This window comes from Pteronotus mesoamericanus, unplaced genomic scaffold (assembly GCF_021234165.1).
Source record: "Pteronotus mesoamericanus isolate MK-2021 breed Mesoamerican mustached bat unplaced genomic scaffold, CSHL_Meso_final contig_169, whole genome shotgun sequence".
Lineage (NCBI taxonomy): Eukaryota > Metazoa > Chordata > Mammalia > Chiroptera > Mormoopidae > Pteronotus > Pteronotus mesoamericanus.
Window position 1 is genome coordinate 4767766 of NW_026555068.1, and position 18586 is coordinate 4786351.

General features: G+C 38.4%; 1 protein-coding gene across 3 annotated transcripts in view; it reads left to right on the forward strand.

Moving 5' to 3' along the window:
- The window catches only part of KAT6A (lysine acetyltransferase 6A), a 102331-nt gene extending 88138 nt beyond the window's left edge, over window positions 1–14193 (forward strand). For all 3 annotated transcript variants that reach the window (XM_054565962.1, XM_054565961.1, XM_054565963.1), the window contains 2 exons: window positions 1196–1514; window positions 9658–14193. In XM_054565962.1, the coding sequence (XP_054421937.1) occupies window positions 1196–1514; window positions 9658–12344 (3006 nt within the window). In that variant the 3' untranslated portion in view covers window positions 12345–14193. The remainder of the gene's footprint in view (window positions 1–1195; window positions 1515–9657) is intronic.
- Window positions 14194–18586: the final 4393 nt, after the last annotated feature.

An 18586-nucleotide genomic window follows, 5' to 3' on the forward strand; every position in this document is an offset into this window, starting at 1 on the left:
TGCGCCAATCCTAGAATCAGTTATATCACCAAAGAGTTGCGCCATGTTTAGCCTATTTTGAAAATTGCATTCTCAACTAGAAGAATTAGTAAATATGAGGTGGAGAAAAAGTGAACTCTTGACTAACTCTACTGTTCATTATATGACCATGAAGGATATATCTTTGCCATCCTAGGCTTATATTGCCTATTTATAAAATAAAATTATGCTATTTGTATAAAAAGGAATATCATGCACAAAGTACTTTGAAGTTCTTGAAGAAATTCACTTGATTGGGAGTCAGGAGACTATATTTTATAGCCATTTCTATACTGACTAAATATGCGATCTTAAGTCCTGTAACCTTTCTGGCCCCTATAGAATGAGGGAATTGGCTTAGATCATTTCTAGTGCGTCATCTTTGTTGTTTTGTGCTATTGTGTTATTAACCTTAGTACAAAATTGTGCCTCATGTGCCAAATTCCAATAACAGATTTATTTTACAATTTAAACGTTTCAATAACATCAAGTAAATACATACCAGCTCCATATTTCTGCATTCAAATATAACTCTGTGGATAGGTAGGCCATGAAAATGACATACGGCTTCACTGATAGTTCTGCTGAGCTATGAGACAAACAGAAAGTGTTTTATTCCTTTTTTCTTTTCTCTTGAGGAAAAGAGAAGGTAAAGGACTAGCCTATGTGTCATTTTAGTATTGAAATTGACATCTTCCTAGGGTGTTTAATTTAACTGAACTGTTAATTAAGGTAATTATAGTATCTGTTCTTTGGGCATGCCATACCTATTCTTTTACAAAGTTGTATTCAGTTATCCAACATCTATGTATCTAAGATACATTATGTTTAGTATTCTTTTTTTAATCCTCACCTGAGGGTATGTTGATTGATTTGAGAGAAAGAGGAAGAGAGAAACTTCTGTCAGTTGCCTCCTTTATGTGCCCTGACCGGGGATTAAACCTGGAACCTTTTGGTGCATGGGACAATGCTCCAACTGAGTCACCTGGCCAGGGCTATATAGGCTATATAGTATCTTACTATAGTATTTTGAAATAATATTTAAACTATCTTTTGCTAAACAGCATTCTCATTTTATATGTGGTAATTCTACTAGGTTTAAAAACTATTAATCATGTTATTAATAGAAATGATAGTGTTCATTACTATTAATAAATTTTTTTTCTCTTTTAAATAGAAACCAATTCTTCACCGAAGGAGGAGAGTCCGAAAGCGCAAACATCACAATAGCAGTGTGGTCACAGAAACTATTTCTGAGACCACAGAAGTCTTAGATGAACCTTTTGAAGACTCTGACTCTGAGAGGCCAATGCCGAGATTAGAACCCACATTTGAGATTGATGAAGAGGAGGAGGAAGAGGATGACAATGAACTCTTCCCTAGAGGATACTTCCATCGGTTGTCCTCACAGGATGTTCTCAGGTGTCGATCCTCTTCTAAGAGGAAGTCTAAAGATGAAGATGATGATGATGATGAAGAGTCAGATGATGTTGATGGTATGTTTTACAGAACTTTTGCTTATTGTTGTTTTATTGTCTTTAAAAATAGAGCAGTGATAGCTGTAAACCCTTCAGTAAAAAGGCTGAAAAAGGAACACTACCTACTAGGCAACTAAAGGATGACTTGGTAATCTCTAAAAAGTCGTATCAAATATATTCACCCACATTTAGTCCTCTTTCCTTTTAAAGTAGTTTTCTCTAGTGTCCCCTTCAACTCAGGACCTATTTTTGTTTCTGCAGAAAATATCTGGCTGTTAGGAAATTGTTCATTTTCTGCCTAATCCTTTCTTGTCTATTATCTGGAACTTCAGTTAGTGGGTAGTTAGTGGGTAGTGTCAGGAAAATATTTAGGTAATAACTCCTTACTAGAATGTGCACTCTGTAGACTTAGTCTCTTTTGCTAATTGTAGTATGTTGATTGCTTAATATAGGTAATCAGTAGATATTGTTAAATGAATAAATAAGAAGAAGGTTCTTAAATAAGATCAGATTCATGTAAATTGGATTTAGTTCAGACCTACTCAGGAATCTTTCCTGAATCATATCTAAGTGTCTTGCTCATTTAGTAGTAAATTTCTAACAAAAATAGTAGCACTACCTCAAAATAGGTTAACTTTTATGGCATAGCTAAACCGTCAATAATTTATTTTAAGAATACTGTTGTTGTCATTTCCTCTTTAGAAATGAAGAAACTGGGGCTTACACGTGAGCTGGGTCACACACTAGTCATTTCCATCCTAGCCTGAAGATTTTAACAGTGTATCATGCTGCCTTTATCTGCAGTGTTTGCCTTGATGGGGTCAGACTGAACTTTTTATTTTGCAGGGTGAATTTGAACGAATCTATAATAGTTGTCCATATAAATGTATAGCTTTTATATATTAACTAGATGAGTTTTTTATTCTTCTAAAAATAAATTCACTCAGTTTCAGATCTAGTGGATAACTTTCATATTCTCCATTCTTATATAATACTTTTAATAAGGGGCCCTAGCTGGTGTGGCTCAGTGGGTTGAGCACGGGCTTGTAAACTGAAAGGTCCCCAGTTCAATTCCTAGTCAGGGTACATGCGTGGGATGTGGGCCAGGTACCTGGTTGGGAGCATGTGAGAGACAGCTGATCGATGTTTCTCTCACACATCGATGTTTCTGTCCCTCTCATTCTCCTTCCCTTCCCCTTTCTCTAAAAAATAAATAAAATTTAAAAAATAAAAATAAAGTGATAAGATGACTGAAGTCTTTGCTTTATTGGGAATGATTTTTAAAAAGTTTTAATATACTTTGAGATACATAATAAGTAGGAAACTAAAAATTTATTTTTTTAAATTTGGCATATTAGCAAAATTCTAACTTGTATCATAATAAATTAAAATAGTATCCTCTTTCTGTTGAGCTGGACAGATTTTCACTATTTATTTTCAAGTTATTATTACTAATTATACATTTTTAGCTCTCCTCTCAAAATCCTGTTCTTGCCTTGGTTTTCCAACTCTTTAAAAATGAACAAGAAAGGATCCAAGATGGTGGAGGAGTAAGTGAAAGCTACCCTAACCTTCTCCCATGACCAATCTGGAATTACAACTAAATTGTAGAGAAATCATCCTGAACAACCAACTGAACACTAGCTGGATAGAAGCCTTATAACCAAGGACAGGCAGAAGAAACCACTTCATCACAACAAGACTAGTAGGAAGTGAGGAGGAAGAGGAAGAGGCATAAGAGGGCTGGCTGGGCTCCCATAAGTGGCAGCTGAAGTTCTGGAGGGATATTTCAGTGGCTGGGAGGTTCCCCTTAAGTGTGGGATCTATACCCCAAGTTGGCTTCCCCAGCCTACAGCACCAAAGCAAGAAAGAAGTACAGATAACATCCACCTGTGAAAAGCAGCAGGGATTCTAGCTTGGGAGAGATGGCTGGAGACTCAGAAGCTCTTAAAGGGCCTACATACAAAATTTCATTTGTAGCTACTTACCCTGGGCTCCAGAGAGAGAGAGCAGAGTAGACTAGAGATGCTTGAGGAGAGTGTGTGGTTGGTGGCTCTGGGGAGAGAACTGAAGGAACAACTGCCAGAATCCCTATGCTGAGTCATCCCCCTTACTGCAGATGCCATCTTTCTCAGGCAGAGCATTCCTCTTCAGATGGTATCAGGCTGAGGGGAAGCAATAGACCCACCCACAGGAATTATTCTGCCCTACCTTGTGGAGGTTAAGCCTGGGCTGCTGATTACAGTTTGATGCTATATCAGTGATTAGTTTAACAACTAAGGCAGATCTCAGGAGCTCTGAGACTTCAGCTGACCTTCCCTGGGGCCCAGTGCTAATAAAAGCTGGCCTTGGTGTGCAGTCTGGTTCTTTCTGCACACAGACAGGCCCAGCAGAGGGAGTTACACACTGTGGATCGCTGACAGCTCCAAACAGGTTGACAAGGGCCAGTCAAAAGCAGCATCTAACAAAGGTCTACACCAGCGTCTTTGCAGATCTACCTAATCATAGAAACAAATGCAAAGAAGCAGCCAACATGGGGAGACAAAGAAACAGACCCCAAATGAAAAACAGACTTCCCCAGAAGAGCTAGATGAAATGGAGGCAAGCAATTTATCAGATAGAGAATTTAGAATAATGATTATAAGGGTACGCAATAGCATGAAAAAAAAACACATGAAACCATAAAAAGGGACCAGAAAGAAAAGATGCAATATCTGAAATAAATAGTACACTGGAAGGAATAAACAGTAGGTTAGATGAAGCAGAGGATCGAATCAGTGACTTGGAAGCTAAGGTAGAAAGAAAACATCCAGGCAGAGCAACAAAAAGAAAAAAGAATTTTTAAAAAATGAGGAGAGCTCAGGGAACATTTTGATGCATCAAGCACAACACATGCATCATGGGAATACCAAAATGAGAAGAAAGTGAGCAAGGGATCAAGAACCTATTTGACGAAATAACAACTGAGAACCCCCCTAATCTGTTGAAGGAAACAGAAGTCCAGGAAGCTCAGAGAGTCCCAACTAGTTGGACCAAAAGAGGTCTATACCAAGACACACCATAATTAAAATGTCAAGGTTAAAAACAAGGAGAGAATTCTAAAAGCTGCAAGAGAAAAGCAAGGAGTTACATAAAAGGGTGTACCAATTAGACTGTCTTCAGATTTCTCATCAGAAACATTTCAGGCCAGAAGGGAGTGGCGTGAAATATTCAAGGTGATGAAAAACAAGGACCTGCAATCAAGGCTACTTTACCCAGCAAGGCTATCATTTAAAATTGAAGGAGAAATAAGGAGTTTCCTAGAAAAGAAAAAGCTAAAGGAGTTTGTTAACACCAACCAATTCTGCAACAAATGTTAAAGGGCTTTAACAAGAAAAAGAAGCTTTAAGAAGATATTTCTGCTTTAAGAAGAAAAAGGGAGGGGGGGACCAGCAAAATAGTCTAAGAATAAAATGGCACTAAGTACATATCTATCAATAATCACCTTAAATGTAAATGGCTTAAAAGCTCCAACAGAAAGACATAGGGTAGCTGAATGGGTAAGAAAAGACCCATACATATGCTGCCTTCAAAAGAGCCATCTCAGATGGAAAGACACACACAGGCTCAAAGGGATGGAAAAAGATATTTCATGCAAATTGAAAGGAAAAAACGGGTAGCAGTACTTATATCCGACAAAACAGACTTTAGAACCAAGGCTATAGTAATGGACAAAGGAGGACACTACATAATGATAAAAAGGGAACAATCCAACAAGAAGATATAACCCTAGTAAACATGTACACACCCAACATAGGACACCTAAATATGTGAAGCAAATCTTGATGGACATAAAGGGAGAGATCGACAGAAATAACAGTCAAGGTTGGGGATTTTAACACCCCATTGACTTCAGTGGATAGATCTTCCAGACAGAAAATAAACAAGCAGACAGCAGCCTTAAACAATACACTAGATCAAATGGATTTAATTGATATTTTCTGAGCATTTTACCCCAAAGCAGCAGAATATACATACTTTTCAAATGCACATGGAATGTTTTCTAGCATAGACCACATGTTTGGACACAAAATAAGTCTCAATAAATTTTAAAAAATTGAAATCATAGCAAGCATCTTCTCTGACCACAATGCAATGAACCTAGAAATCAGTCACAAAAAGAACACTGAAAAACATGCAAAGATATAGAAGTTAAATAACATTAGTGAATGGTTGAACAACAAGATCAAGGAAGAAATCAAAAGATACCTTGAAACAAATGAAAATGAGGACATAACAATCCAAAATCTGTGGGACACAGGGTACTCAATCCTAAGAGGAAATTCATAGCATTACAGGCCTATCTCAAAAAAAGAACAAAAACAAGAAAAAGCTCCAATAAACAATCTAAATTTACATTTAAAGGAATTTGAAAAAGAACAACACTCAAAGCCTAAAGTGAGAAAGAAGGAAATAATGAAGATCAAAGCAGAAATAAACAGAGTCTAAAAAAACAGATACAAAATATCAATGAATCCAAGAACTGGTTCTTTGGAAAGACACACAACACTAACAAACCTTTAACTAGACTCACCCAGAAAAAAAGAGAGAGGACCCCAATAAATAAAAATCAAGAGGAGAAGTAATAATTGACACCAAAGAAATACAAAGGATCGTAAGAAAATATTATGAACAACTATATGCCAACAAACTGGACAACCTGTATGAAATGGATAAATTCCTAAAAACGTACAATCTTCCAAAACGAAATCAGAAAGAATCAGAGAATCTGAACAAACAAATTATACTTAGTAAAATTGAAGCAGTAAAATAAAAAAGGAAAAAAAAACCCCCAAAAAGCAAAAGCCCTGGACCAAATGGCTTCACAAGTGAATTTTACCAAACATTCTGAGAACTAACACCTCTCCTCAAACAATTCCATAAAACTCAAGAGGAGGAAAGGCTCCCAAACTCATTTTACAAGGCCAGCATTACCCTAATTCCAAAACAGATAAACTACAAAGAAAGAAAATTATAGGCCAATACTCCCTGATGAATACAGACACTAAATCCTCAACAAAATATTAGCAAACTGATAGGAGAAATGCATCAGAAAGATCATACAGCATGATCAAGTGGGATTTATTCCGGGAATGCAAGGTTGGTACAACATTCACAAATCAAATGTGATTCACCACGTAAGTAAAATGAAGGATAAAAACCACATGATCATATCAACAGATGCAGATAAAGCATTTGGTAAAATCCGGCACCATTTATGATAAAAACTCTCAGCAAAGTGGGAATAGAGGGATCATACCTAAACATAATAAAGGCCATATATGACAAACCCATTGCCATCATCGTATCAGTGGGCAAAAACTACAGCATTCCCCTTAAGATCAGGAACAAGAGAGGGATATCCGCTTTCACTTTTCTTATTCAACACAGCCATCGCAATCAGACAAGAAGAAATGAAAAGCACCCAAATTGGAAAGGAAGAAGTAAAACTGTCTTTACTTGCAGATGACAATACTATACGTAGAGAACCCCAAAGATTCTACCACGGAAGTACTAGAACTGATTAATGAATTCAGTAAAGTAGCAGGATACAAAATTAGTATCCAGAAATCAGTTGCACTTTTACATGCCAATAACAAACTAACAGGAAGGGAAGTTAGGAAAACAGTCCCATTCACAATTGCTTCAAAAAGAATAAAATACCTAGGAATAAACCTAACCAAGCACGTAAAAAACCTTCACTCAAAAATTATAAGACATCGAAGAAAACAATTGAAGAAGATACAAATAAATGGAAGCACATACTGTGTTCATGGATAGGGATAATTAATATCATTAAAATGTCCATACCACACAAAGCAATCTATAGATTCAATGCAATTCCAATCAAGATTTCAATGGCATATTTAACAGTACTAGAACAAATATTTCAAACATTAATATGGAGTTACAAAAGGCCACTCATAGCAACAGCAATCTTGAGAAAGAAGAACAAAGTTGGAAGAATCACACTACCTAATATCAAACTTTACTATAAGGCCATAATAATCAAAATGGCCTAGTACTGGCATAAAAACAGACAACACATAAATCAATGGAACAGCATAGAGAGCCCAGAAATAAACCCATACTTTTATAGTCAATTAATATTTGACAGAGGAAGCAAGCACATACACTGGGCTAAAGATAGTTTATTCAATAAATAGTGTAGGGAAAATTGGACAGATAAATGCAGAAAAATGAAAGTAGACTACCTTTTTACACCACACACCAGAATAAACTCAAACTGGATCAAAGACTTAAATGTTAGATCTGCATCAATAAAAATCATAGAAGAAAACATGGGAGCAAAATCTCGAACATTGCTCAAAGCAATTTTTTTTGGATATATCTCCCCAGGCAAGGGAAGCAAAAGAAAATAAACAAATGAGACTACATCAAACTAAAAAGTTTTTGCACAGCAAAGGAAATAAATAAAATAGAAAGACAACCCACATGATGGGAGAACATATTCGCTGATACATCTGATAAGGGGTTAATATCCAGAATTTATGAAGAACTTATAAAACTCAATACCAAAGAAACAACCCAATTAAAAAATGGGCAAATGACCTAAATAGACACCTCTCCAAAGAGAACTTACAGATGGCCAATAGACATATGAAAAGAGGCTCAACATCATCAATCATCAGAGAAATGCAAAATAAAACTACCGGGAGATATCAGCTCACACCTGTCAGAATAGCTGTCATCAAACAAGAAGTGCTGGCAAGGGTAGGGAGGAAGGGGAACCCTTTTGCACTGTTGGTGGGAATGTAGATTGGTGCAACCACTGTGGAAAGTAGTATGGAGATACCTCAAAAAAAATAAAAATGGATCTGTCTTTTGACCCAGCTATCCCACTTCTGGAAATATATCCAAAGGCACCCAAAACACTCATTTGAAAGAACATAAATACCCCTGTGTTTATTGCAGCATTATTTACAATTGCCAAGGTATGGGAGCAGCCCAAGTGTCCATCAGTAGATGAATGGATAAAACAACTGTGGAACATTTACACAATGGAATACCACTCAGCCGTAAAGAAGGAAAATCTTACCCTTTGCGACAGTATGGATGGGCCTAGAGAACATTATACTAAGTTAAGTAAGCCAGCCAGAGAAAGACAAATACCATAGGATTTCACTCATGTGGAATCTAATGAACAAACTGAACTAACAAGGAAAATAGAGACAGACTCATAGAGAGCAGCTGACAGCTGGGAGGAGGGGTGACGGCAGTAGCAGGGGACTGAGCAAAAAGGAAAAAAGATTCACGGACATGTACAACAGTGTTATTGGGGAAGAGTGTAAGGAGACTAAATGGAAAAAGAATACAATAAAGACTAAATTGTAAAAATTAATGGAAAATGTGAATATACTTAATGCCACACCAAAAGTGTTAACATGGTGACTTTTATGCTATGGATATTTTACTACAATTTTAAAAAGAAAAAATTAATGGGGAGAAAATAATGCTAAAATCATTTCTAATAAACCATTGTCATTGGTGCTTAAGCTTTTTTATCAGGTGAGTATTTGCCTAAGACTAATGCCTTGCAGCTATTCCCATTACAAACACAGCATTGACTGACATTTATTTTGTAGGATTGCTCAATCATGACCTGTGTAATCGACATGACCTGTGTAAATTTCATGATACTACCTGAAGTAATGATTTTTGGAAAATAAGAAACCAGAGAGAGAATATAAATTGCAAGCAGAGAAAAAAAGAAGAAAATAAAGACAACTTGTCTAAAGTATATGTAATAGCTACTTAGTATATGCATCTTTATAAAGCTCATCCAGATTTTATAGATGATACAGGTGAATCTTGGAGGAACTTTCCAAAGCCACATCATCAGCGATGATAAACTTGAACTGGTTTTAACTGGTGAATGGTAATAGAATGTTGACCAGCATTCTTTCATTGTTCTGCCAGTTTACCTTGTGACTTTAGAAGATGTTACTAATTAGGTTTCTTCTTTAGATTCTTAACTTGAAAATGAAGAATTTATAATGAGTAATTAAATTATTTCTGTTGTACATGCTGGTGTCAGAAAAAGGCGCCAGAAGATACAAGGTCTTATAACCTATTTCTATTTGTTATTCCTCCTATACAGACACTCCTATCCTAAAGCCAGTACCTGTCTTGAGAAAATGTGATGTGAAGGATTCTCCACTTGAGCCAGATACATCCACACCTATGAAAAAGAAAAAGGGATGGCCCAAAGGCAAGAGCCGCAAACCAATCCACTGGAAGAAAAGACCTGGTCGTAAACCAGGATTTAAGTTGAATCGGGAAATCATACCCATTTCTTCTCAAGAATGCATTGTTGAGCCTATTGTCCCCATTCCTAAACCTGGACGTAAACTCAAAATTCAAGAGAATGAAGAAACTGTTGAATCAAAAGGAGACTTGCCTTTAACTGAAGAGAGGAAGGAAGAAGAGGAGTTGCACATGGAAGCAGAAGAGGCTGAAGAGGGAGAAGAAGAAGATACGACCAGCAGCGAAGTTAGAGCAGCTTCTCCAGTGGATAGCAGCAACAGTCCTGAGATGGAAATGAAAGAAGCTGAGGTAGAGGAGGAAGAAGAGAAACCCCATGTCTCGGAAGAGCAAAGGCAGTCCGAGGAAGAGCAACAAGAACTGGAAGAACAAGAGCAAGAGGAAGAGGATGAAGTGGCTGTAGAGACAAATCAGAATGAAGACCATGATGCAGATGATGAAGATGATGGTCATCTAGAATCTACAAAGAAAAAAGAGCTAGAGGAGCAGCCCATGAGAGAAGATGTCAAGGAGGAGCCTGGTGGTCAGGAGTCTTTTTTAGATACGAATATGCAGAGCAATAGGGAGAATATAAAGGATAAAGATGAAACAGAACCAGATTCTGAAGAGGAACAGACTTCCCATGAAACATCCGTGGTATCAGAGCATATGCCAGGGTCTGAGGATGATCATGAAGAAGATTCAAACTCTAAAGAAGAGTTAATTGAGTTAAAAGAGGAAGATGAGATTCCCCATAGTGAACTGGATCTGGAAACCGTGCAAGCAGTGCAGTCTTTGACTCAAGAAGAAAGCAATGAACATGAGGGTGCCTACCAGGACTGTGAAGAGACGCTTGCAGCTTGTCAGACCCTGCAGAGTTACACCCAGGCTGATGAAGACCCTCAGATGTCAATGGTTGAAGACTGTCATGCTTCAGAACATAATAGTCCAATATCTTCTGTTCAGTCTCATCCAAGCCAGTCAGTCCGTTCAGTCAGCAGTCCCAATGTGCCTGCCCTTGACAGTGGTTACACCCAGATCAGCCCAGAACAAGGATCCCTGTCCGCACCTTCTATGCAGAACATGGAGACCAGCCCCATGATGGATGTGCCTTCCGTATCAGACCACTCTCAGCAGGTGGTGGACAGTGGCTTCAGTGATCTGGGCAGCATTGAGAGCACCACAGAAAACTATGAGAACCCTAGCAGTTATGATTCCACAATGGGTGGCAGCATTTGTGGGAATAACTCTTCCCAGAGCAGCTGCTCCTATGGTGGGTTATCATCCTCCAGCAGCCTCACCCAGAACAGTTGTGTTGTCACTCAGCAAATGGCAAACATGGGCAACAGCTGCAGTATGATGCAGCAGAACAATGTCCAGCCTGCTGCCAACTGCAACATCAAGTCACCTCAGAGTTGTGTGGTGGAGCGGCCTCCCAGTAACCAGCAACAGCCGCCGCCGCCACCACCACCACAGCAACAGCAGCAGCAGCAGCAGCAACAACCAGCACCTCAGCCTCCACCACCCCAGCAGCAGCAGCAGCCGCCGCAGCCACAGCAGCAGCAGCAGCAGCAGCCACCACCTCAACCCCAGCAGCCTCAACCCCCACCCCCACCTCAGCAGCAGCCGCCCCTGTCACAGTGTAGTATGAATAACAGTTTCACTCCAGCGCCTATGATCATGGAGATACCAGAATCTGGAAGCACTGGGAACATCAGTATATATGAGAGGATTCCAGGGGATTTTGGTGCCGGCAGCTACTCTCAACCGTCAGCCACCTTCAGTTTAGCCAAGTTGCAGCAGCTGACTAACACCATTATGGACCCTCATGCCATGCCTTATAGCCATTCTCCTGCTGTGACTTCCTATGCAACCAGTGTTTCTTTGTCTAATACAGGACTGGCTCAGCTAGCTCCGTCTCATCCATTAGCTGGGACCCCTCAAGCACAAGCCACCATGACACCACCCCCAAACTTGGCATCCACCACCATGAACCTCACATCACCTCTGCTACAGTGCAACATGTCTGCTACCAACATTGGCATTCCTCATACTCAGAGGTTGCAAGGGCAAATGCCAGTCAAGGGGCACATTTCCATCCGCTCCAAATCTGCACCACTGCCCTCCGCAGCTGCTCACCAGCAGCAGCTGTATGGCCGCAGCCCACCAGCGGTCGCCATGCAGGCTGGCCCTCGTGCATTGGCTGTTCAGCGTGGCATGAACATGGGGGTTAATTTAATGCCAACCCCTGCCTATAATGTCAATTCCATGAATATGAACACCTTGAATGCCATGAACAGCTATCGAATGACACAGCCCATGATGAACAGCAGTTACCATAGTAACCCTGCCTACATGAACCAGACAGCACAGTATCCTATGCAGATGCAGATGGGGATGATGGGGAGCCAGGCCTATACCCAGCAGCCTATGCAGCCAAACCCTCACGGAAACATGATGTACACTGGCCCCTCCCATCACAGCTACATGAATGCTGCTGGTGTGCCCAAGCAGTCACTCAATGGACCTTACATGAGAAGATGAGCAAGATGAACTTGCAATTAAAAACTTAAATATATATAAATAAAGGAACCTTTTATACTGACAAACCAGAGAAAAATGGACCTTTTTTCCAGTTAAAATATTGCTGTAGATTTAGAGGAATTTTTCTTTGGTTTATTTTATTTTTTAGAAAACCTGGTCTTCTCTTTTTGGGGGGTTCATTTTGTTCTGAGTTTTGGTTTTCTTCATAATCTTGAACATTTTACAATAGAACTCATCTAAAAATGGATTTGGGGATAGGGGAAACGTGCACAAAAATCTTTTCATAATTAAAAAGAGCCTTACTTTCTTTACACACCACATGGACAGAATTTGTGTAACAGTGAAATATCTTTATTTGAAGATGTATGTTTCCCCTCACTGTTTGCAGCTCCCAGTGTTGTTATTTTTAAATGTTATATATACATCTCGAGGGTTAACCAGACCCTCTCCTCCAAACCCAACCTTTCATTTCCTACTTCATTCCAGCAGGAGGCACTTACGGGAGACTCGGATGGGGACATGGAGAACAACCCAAGCTCCTTAAACTTATTATTATTGTTAATATTATTATTATTATTAATAAAGTGAGGCAGGAAAATGCTTCTCCTTTTAAAATCCCCTCCACTCCCTACACACACACACACCTCTTGAAACCTTTCCCCAAAAATGTTTATAGATGGACTTCATTGAAATGTTTGTCTTTCTTAAATCAAGTGTAATATAATTTTTTTTTACTATTCCCACTCAGCACTCAGAGACACAAAAATACTGTAAGTCTCAATTAGCAGCAGAATCTCAGAGGAAAGCTGTTTGCAATCCTAATTTAGCCTTGGAGGAATAGAGATGGTCAATTAACAATCAAAAAGAGGAAATTAACCTCTTGTTTTTTTACCACCTGGTGAATCAGCCATAAAGCCCATATTCCACGCAGCCTCTTGTTTTTAGTATGTACTTTGAGATGCTAAGGGTCTTGATTCTTGAGCCTTTGATTAAATTCAAACAGTCCCCAGTGATTAGCCTCTTACATTCTTACAGTGTTGGTGGATGACTGTACATTTCAGTGATTTGAAAATGCCTGACAAACCTTTGACACTGTTTATGTTGGAAGAGATGACACAGACCGCGTGTCATAAGGAAGATCATGTTGTGTGTTTTATAGCTACTTAAATGATACATACCTCTAGCCTTCATTTGTCTTTTGAGATCCTGAGTTCATCCCCTGTGAATCAGAGTGCACCAGCCACTCCCCTGTGAATGGCTAAAGAGAAGAGGGATAGATAAACCAACCACCAGCATAGTAGGGCAAATCTGGACAGCAGGGTTTTAGCAGGCTATGTTGTTCCCAATTCCATTCTCTTCTCTCTTGTGCAGCCAATTTGCCCATTCTCTTCCTATTGCTCCAGGGATAGGTAAAAAAAAATATATATATATATATATTCCATCATTAGAAGATGGAAACTATTATACCACTTGGTATGTGCAGTCAAATATCCAAAAGGGGGAAGTACTGCTTAAAGAAATACCTGTAAGCATTAAATTCTCTCCTTTATTTGTACATTTTATATAGATAAATTTTTGAAATACTAATTAGGCATTAAAGTTTTTCAAATGCACAGGTTTGTTGGTTTTTTTAATACACTTTAATTGACTTTCTCAATTAAATGTGTTAGGTAGAAAAAGGCAGAATTCCACATCTTACCGCTATCAATTCTGAGCATGTGCAAGGCTGTGTAGGACCCAGTTTCTCTGTATATACTATTCCAGTTCTCAATCATCTATGTAGAAAGTGCACTGTGCTGCCCTCTCCCTACATCTTCAGCTATGTCATTGCTTCCTGGTTGGGGTCGGGGTGGGGTGGGTCGGGAGGGAAGTATATTGGGAGGAGGGTGGGTCAAGGCAGAAGGAGAAGCTGTTGAAATGAGGGCCGTGAATTCAGTTTCTGTTGGTTTGCGGTTGTGTTTCTTTTTTTCTTTTGAAAAAAAAATCAATCGGGCAGCTCCCTTTTTCCACAAGCCTTTTTGTGACTGTAGAACTATTGTAGAGAAAATGTTCTTTTCTATATTATAAAAGAAATTATCCAACACAGTAATATTGGTACCTGTCATTTTTTCACTTCTGTTTTAAAAAAAATGTATTTTTAGCAAAATAACTTGGGTAATCTTCTAAAAAAGAAATTTAAAAACTCACTGTTAGTAACTTTGATGCCTTTTAAAATAAGAGCTTTTTCATTTCATTCCATCTTTAAAATTTTTTATCTTTGTTGTAGAATATTAAAAACTATTTTAAGAAAGATAAAAAAATTCTCTTTAAAGAGATCTCTAGAGTGTGTGAATAGAGCTCCAGATGCCTCTAAAAGCCGCATGTACAAATGAAGCTAACTAAGTCTATTCCTGTCTGTTTATATTTGCTTTTCCTGTTTTGTAACCTCTTTGTACTTTGTTCATGGTGACTTGTAAGCTAAGGGGAAGGGGTGCCTAGATGCCTTTGTATTTCTCCATGTCATGCGCTCCTGGGCCAGTTGGTTTCCCTTCCTCTCCTTGTATGTAATATCACTTTTTCCCCCCTTTCTAGCAAGTACTTTCAAAAGAACTCTGTACATTTTAACATAAAAAAAATAAATTATGTTGAGCCATTTTGGATGTCTGTCTTGCATGTGGAATTTTTCTCCCTTCCAAATATTTCAAACTCCAGTCCTTTTTCCATACACAGAGCTTTGTCATGTTCCTCTTTATATAGCAAATATAAGTTCATGGCCTTTGCTTTAAAATCCAGGTTTCAAATATGTGTGTATAAATGCCAACGAGATAGATGGTTTTTTTCTTTTCCAAAGAAAATAGCATTAGAACCTCATTTTGGATTTTTTAGGGAAATCCATTTAAAAACCTTGTAAAGGGATTGTGATTCACCCAGCCATAGGAAGAAAATACAGTTGCAATGATAAGTAGCTCTTAGACTTGAAAGAAAGCAGTGGGTTTTTCTCCCTCATTTCAGTTTACCTGATGATGTAATCTAAGATTTGCCACAAACCAAGGACCTGAACACTGAAGATCGATCTTGATGTTTTGAGTTACTCTGTTTGCCTTTCATCATTTAGAATTTTGGATATAAGGCAGATTCCATAAAATTAGATTAAACTTTGGAAAACTGACTGCTTCTTGGGGTAGAGAAGTAAAGCAGGTACGAGTTTTAGTGACACCTACCCCCAGCTTTATCTGCCGCTCTTTTCATACTAGTTCAGAATTTAGGAAGTGTACATGAGCAGTGTCTGTAGTAGATGTTTGTCCTAAACCTCATGCTATTAAAGTTTTAGGCCATAAAGTTGTCATCCAGAAAGAAATAGTTTGCTTGCTTACGTAACCATGATATTGACCCAAGACTGTTGTGGCACTATGGAAGCATGAATGGATTGTCTCGAAAACATACTTCTTGTCTGCTACTGCAGACTACCTACTCTAAGTGAAGTCAGCGTGCAACAATTTTGATTCTTCTACAAAGGAGATAATGTGACCAAAGAATATAGATTTAGGTGTTAACACTCCCATTATATTTATATTACATTTAAAATACAATTTGAGTAATATAATTCCATTTATAGCCAACTCATGAATGATATGAGTAGAGGAGGAGCTCTCCTTTATTGTCCACCCTCTGGCCTTTTCAGTCCACATTAGAAGGTAGTTGTGGGAGGAAAGTGGTAATACACTTAATGAATGTTTATATTGCTGAGACTCTATCTCCATGTGTTTAATAACTACGTTTCTAGAAATCATTCCTACAAGCCCTCTCTGAGCATGGTACCTTTGTAGCATGGTGACAAGTATGTAGTATGTAGTCACTGAAAGCCAGAGTGTGTCAGGTTCACAACTCTAGCTTTTTAGGTGAGAATTACTTTTCAGGTTCTCCCTGTCACAGCCTGGGCAGTGTGTGGTGGCTTTTGTCCATTTGTCTTTTCATAATGTACAAGCTATGGGTCAATAATGGTAATGGAAAGGCATAGTGAAAAGAGACAAAAAATAACTGTCCTTGTTAGCAGAATAGAATAAGCAGGGTTATTATGACAAGTGTGTGTGGGAGGCAAGAGCTTCATATCCTTGATGTGACTTCCAAGAAATCTGAAAATTCAAGTGACAAGTTTCTGTAAATGAACTCAGAAGACCATGTGGAGTAACTTTTTTTTTTTTTAATTGTGGCTAATGTCTGAAATTCTTGAGCATGGCCATCCAATTAAAAGCTGACAATCCCCAAAACAAAAGCCAACTCATTTATTAATATATTCCTGTTAAGGGGCAGAGCGGGTTTGTTATGTAAGTTGGTGTGGTTACATAATGCAGCACAGACCCATGAATTTTCTTTCTGAGTGACAGCTACAAATTGGACTTCATTGAGACTCCTTGTTGTATCATTAGGAGCCTAAATATTGGTACACAGTTAACATAAAACCACCAAGTGGCAGGTGTAATTATTGCCTGAAATAAGGAGAGCCCTGGGATGTGATGGACTTGAGTTTATGATATATTTTTAAACACTAGACATAGGTAGTAACAGGAAGGAAAAAAAAGGAAATTACTTTCCTGCAACTTGTAAATAAACTTTGAGTGTGTGATATACATTCTTGTTAACAAGAAAGAAAATGTACTAACATTTAACTACTAAATTGATATTTCTGAGAGCCACATTTAAGCAACATTCAAACAATATTAAACGTTCTCTGGGATGACGTGCTCGTTTTTAACTAACTCATTTTAACTAACCATTTTATACATGCAGAAGGTAAGCAAAGACTAGCAGATGCACGGAGAGGTAAGCTAATGAAATAATTCCCTGTGCTCCAAGTACAGAACTGCTGTGCCGATGTGGCTCATTGGGATGTCTATGAGTATGCACTGAAAAATTGACATTTGGCTAATGTTGGGAGACACAAGCCATTCAGATGACCTCTTCAGTTATTTCAATTGTCCTTAAAAGAGTTTTGGGGGGGCCCAGAATCTTATAATTATGAAAATTTCTTTTAAAACATTTTAATTGTTATCCTAAGTTTAAAGTCTCTTATGAACAAAGAAAATATGCATAAAACTGCTAGGCTCTTCCCCATGTACAAACAAGTTCAAATTTAATTGCTCTATTACATTTTTAAAAACTAACTGGTTGATTTAAATTTCTTTTTAAAAGAAGCTTAAGGAAAGCAGCTGTATAGTCAGCTCTGTCAAAATGAATGAATTCAATCATAGTTTACCAAAGAAAACAAAACAATTACATACGGACTAGGAGACAGTGATGGCTTTCATAAGGGCAAGGCCCTCTTGCAAAATAGAATAACTACACAATTTTTTAAAAGTTTGTCTAGCTCCTGTTGAAGGAAGATAACTAGAATTGTTTAGAACTCCTAACTTGACACCCCCAAAGGGTTCTTGATTGAAAGATGTAATCTGGAAACTGAATAATATGGAATGTTGCAAGAACAACTTGAGAGAGCCAAGGAAATAATTCTATGAAAAATTACAAAGGCGCCCTGGCCGGTGTGGCTTGGTTGGTTGGTTGGTCACCCTGTAAATATAAAGGTCGCTTGTTCAATTCCAGGTTGGGGCACGTGCCTAGGTTTTGGCTTCGGCCCCAAGTCAGGGCATGTATGAGAGGCAACTGATTAATGTTTCTCTCTCATGTCGATGTTTCTCTCCCTCCCTTCTCCTCCCTCAGATCAATATGCATGTCCTCGGGTGAGAATTAAAAAAAAAAAATTACAAAGCAAAGCAGACCCAAACCAGCCCCTACAGCCTCTCTGTTCAGTTATTTCACTGGGGCTCTCAGACTGCAGAACATCTCTCGTCAATCTGCTCCACCCTCCTTGAGATCCAACTTTGTCCTATCCAAGCTGCCTTGCTCTGCGGGTTTAGGCATCATAACAAAATGTGAATACACCCAGAGGAGAAGAGGGACTTTGCTGCCCATTTTTATTGTGAAAACAATATATATATATAGAGAGAGAGAGAGAGTACAGAAAACATATACACCCATCTTTTTATGCCCATTTTTATTGTGAAAACAGAATATATATAGAGAGAGAGAGAGAGTACAGAAAACATATACACCTTGATGAATCTGAACCTCCATCAAAATAAATCTGTTCAAACAATAGAACAGCAGCCCAGAAATTCTCCCCTGTGACGGAGGGACCTTTCTAATCACAATATTCTCTCTCAACTGAAGATAATCGCCAGACTTAAGAGGTTAATACTTTCTGTGGT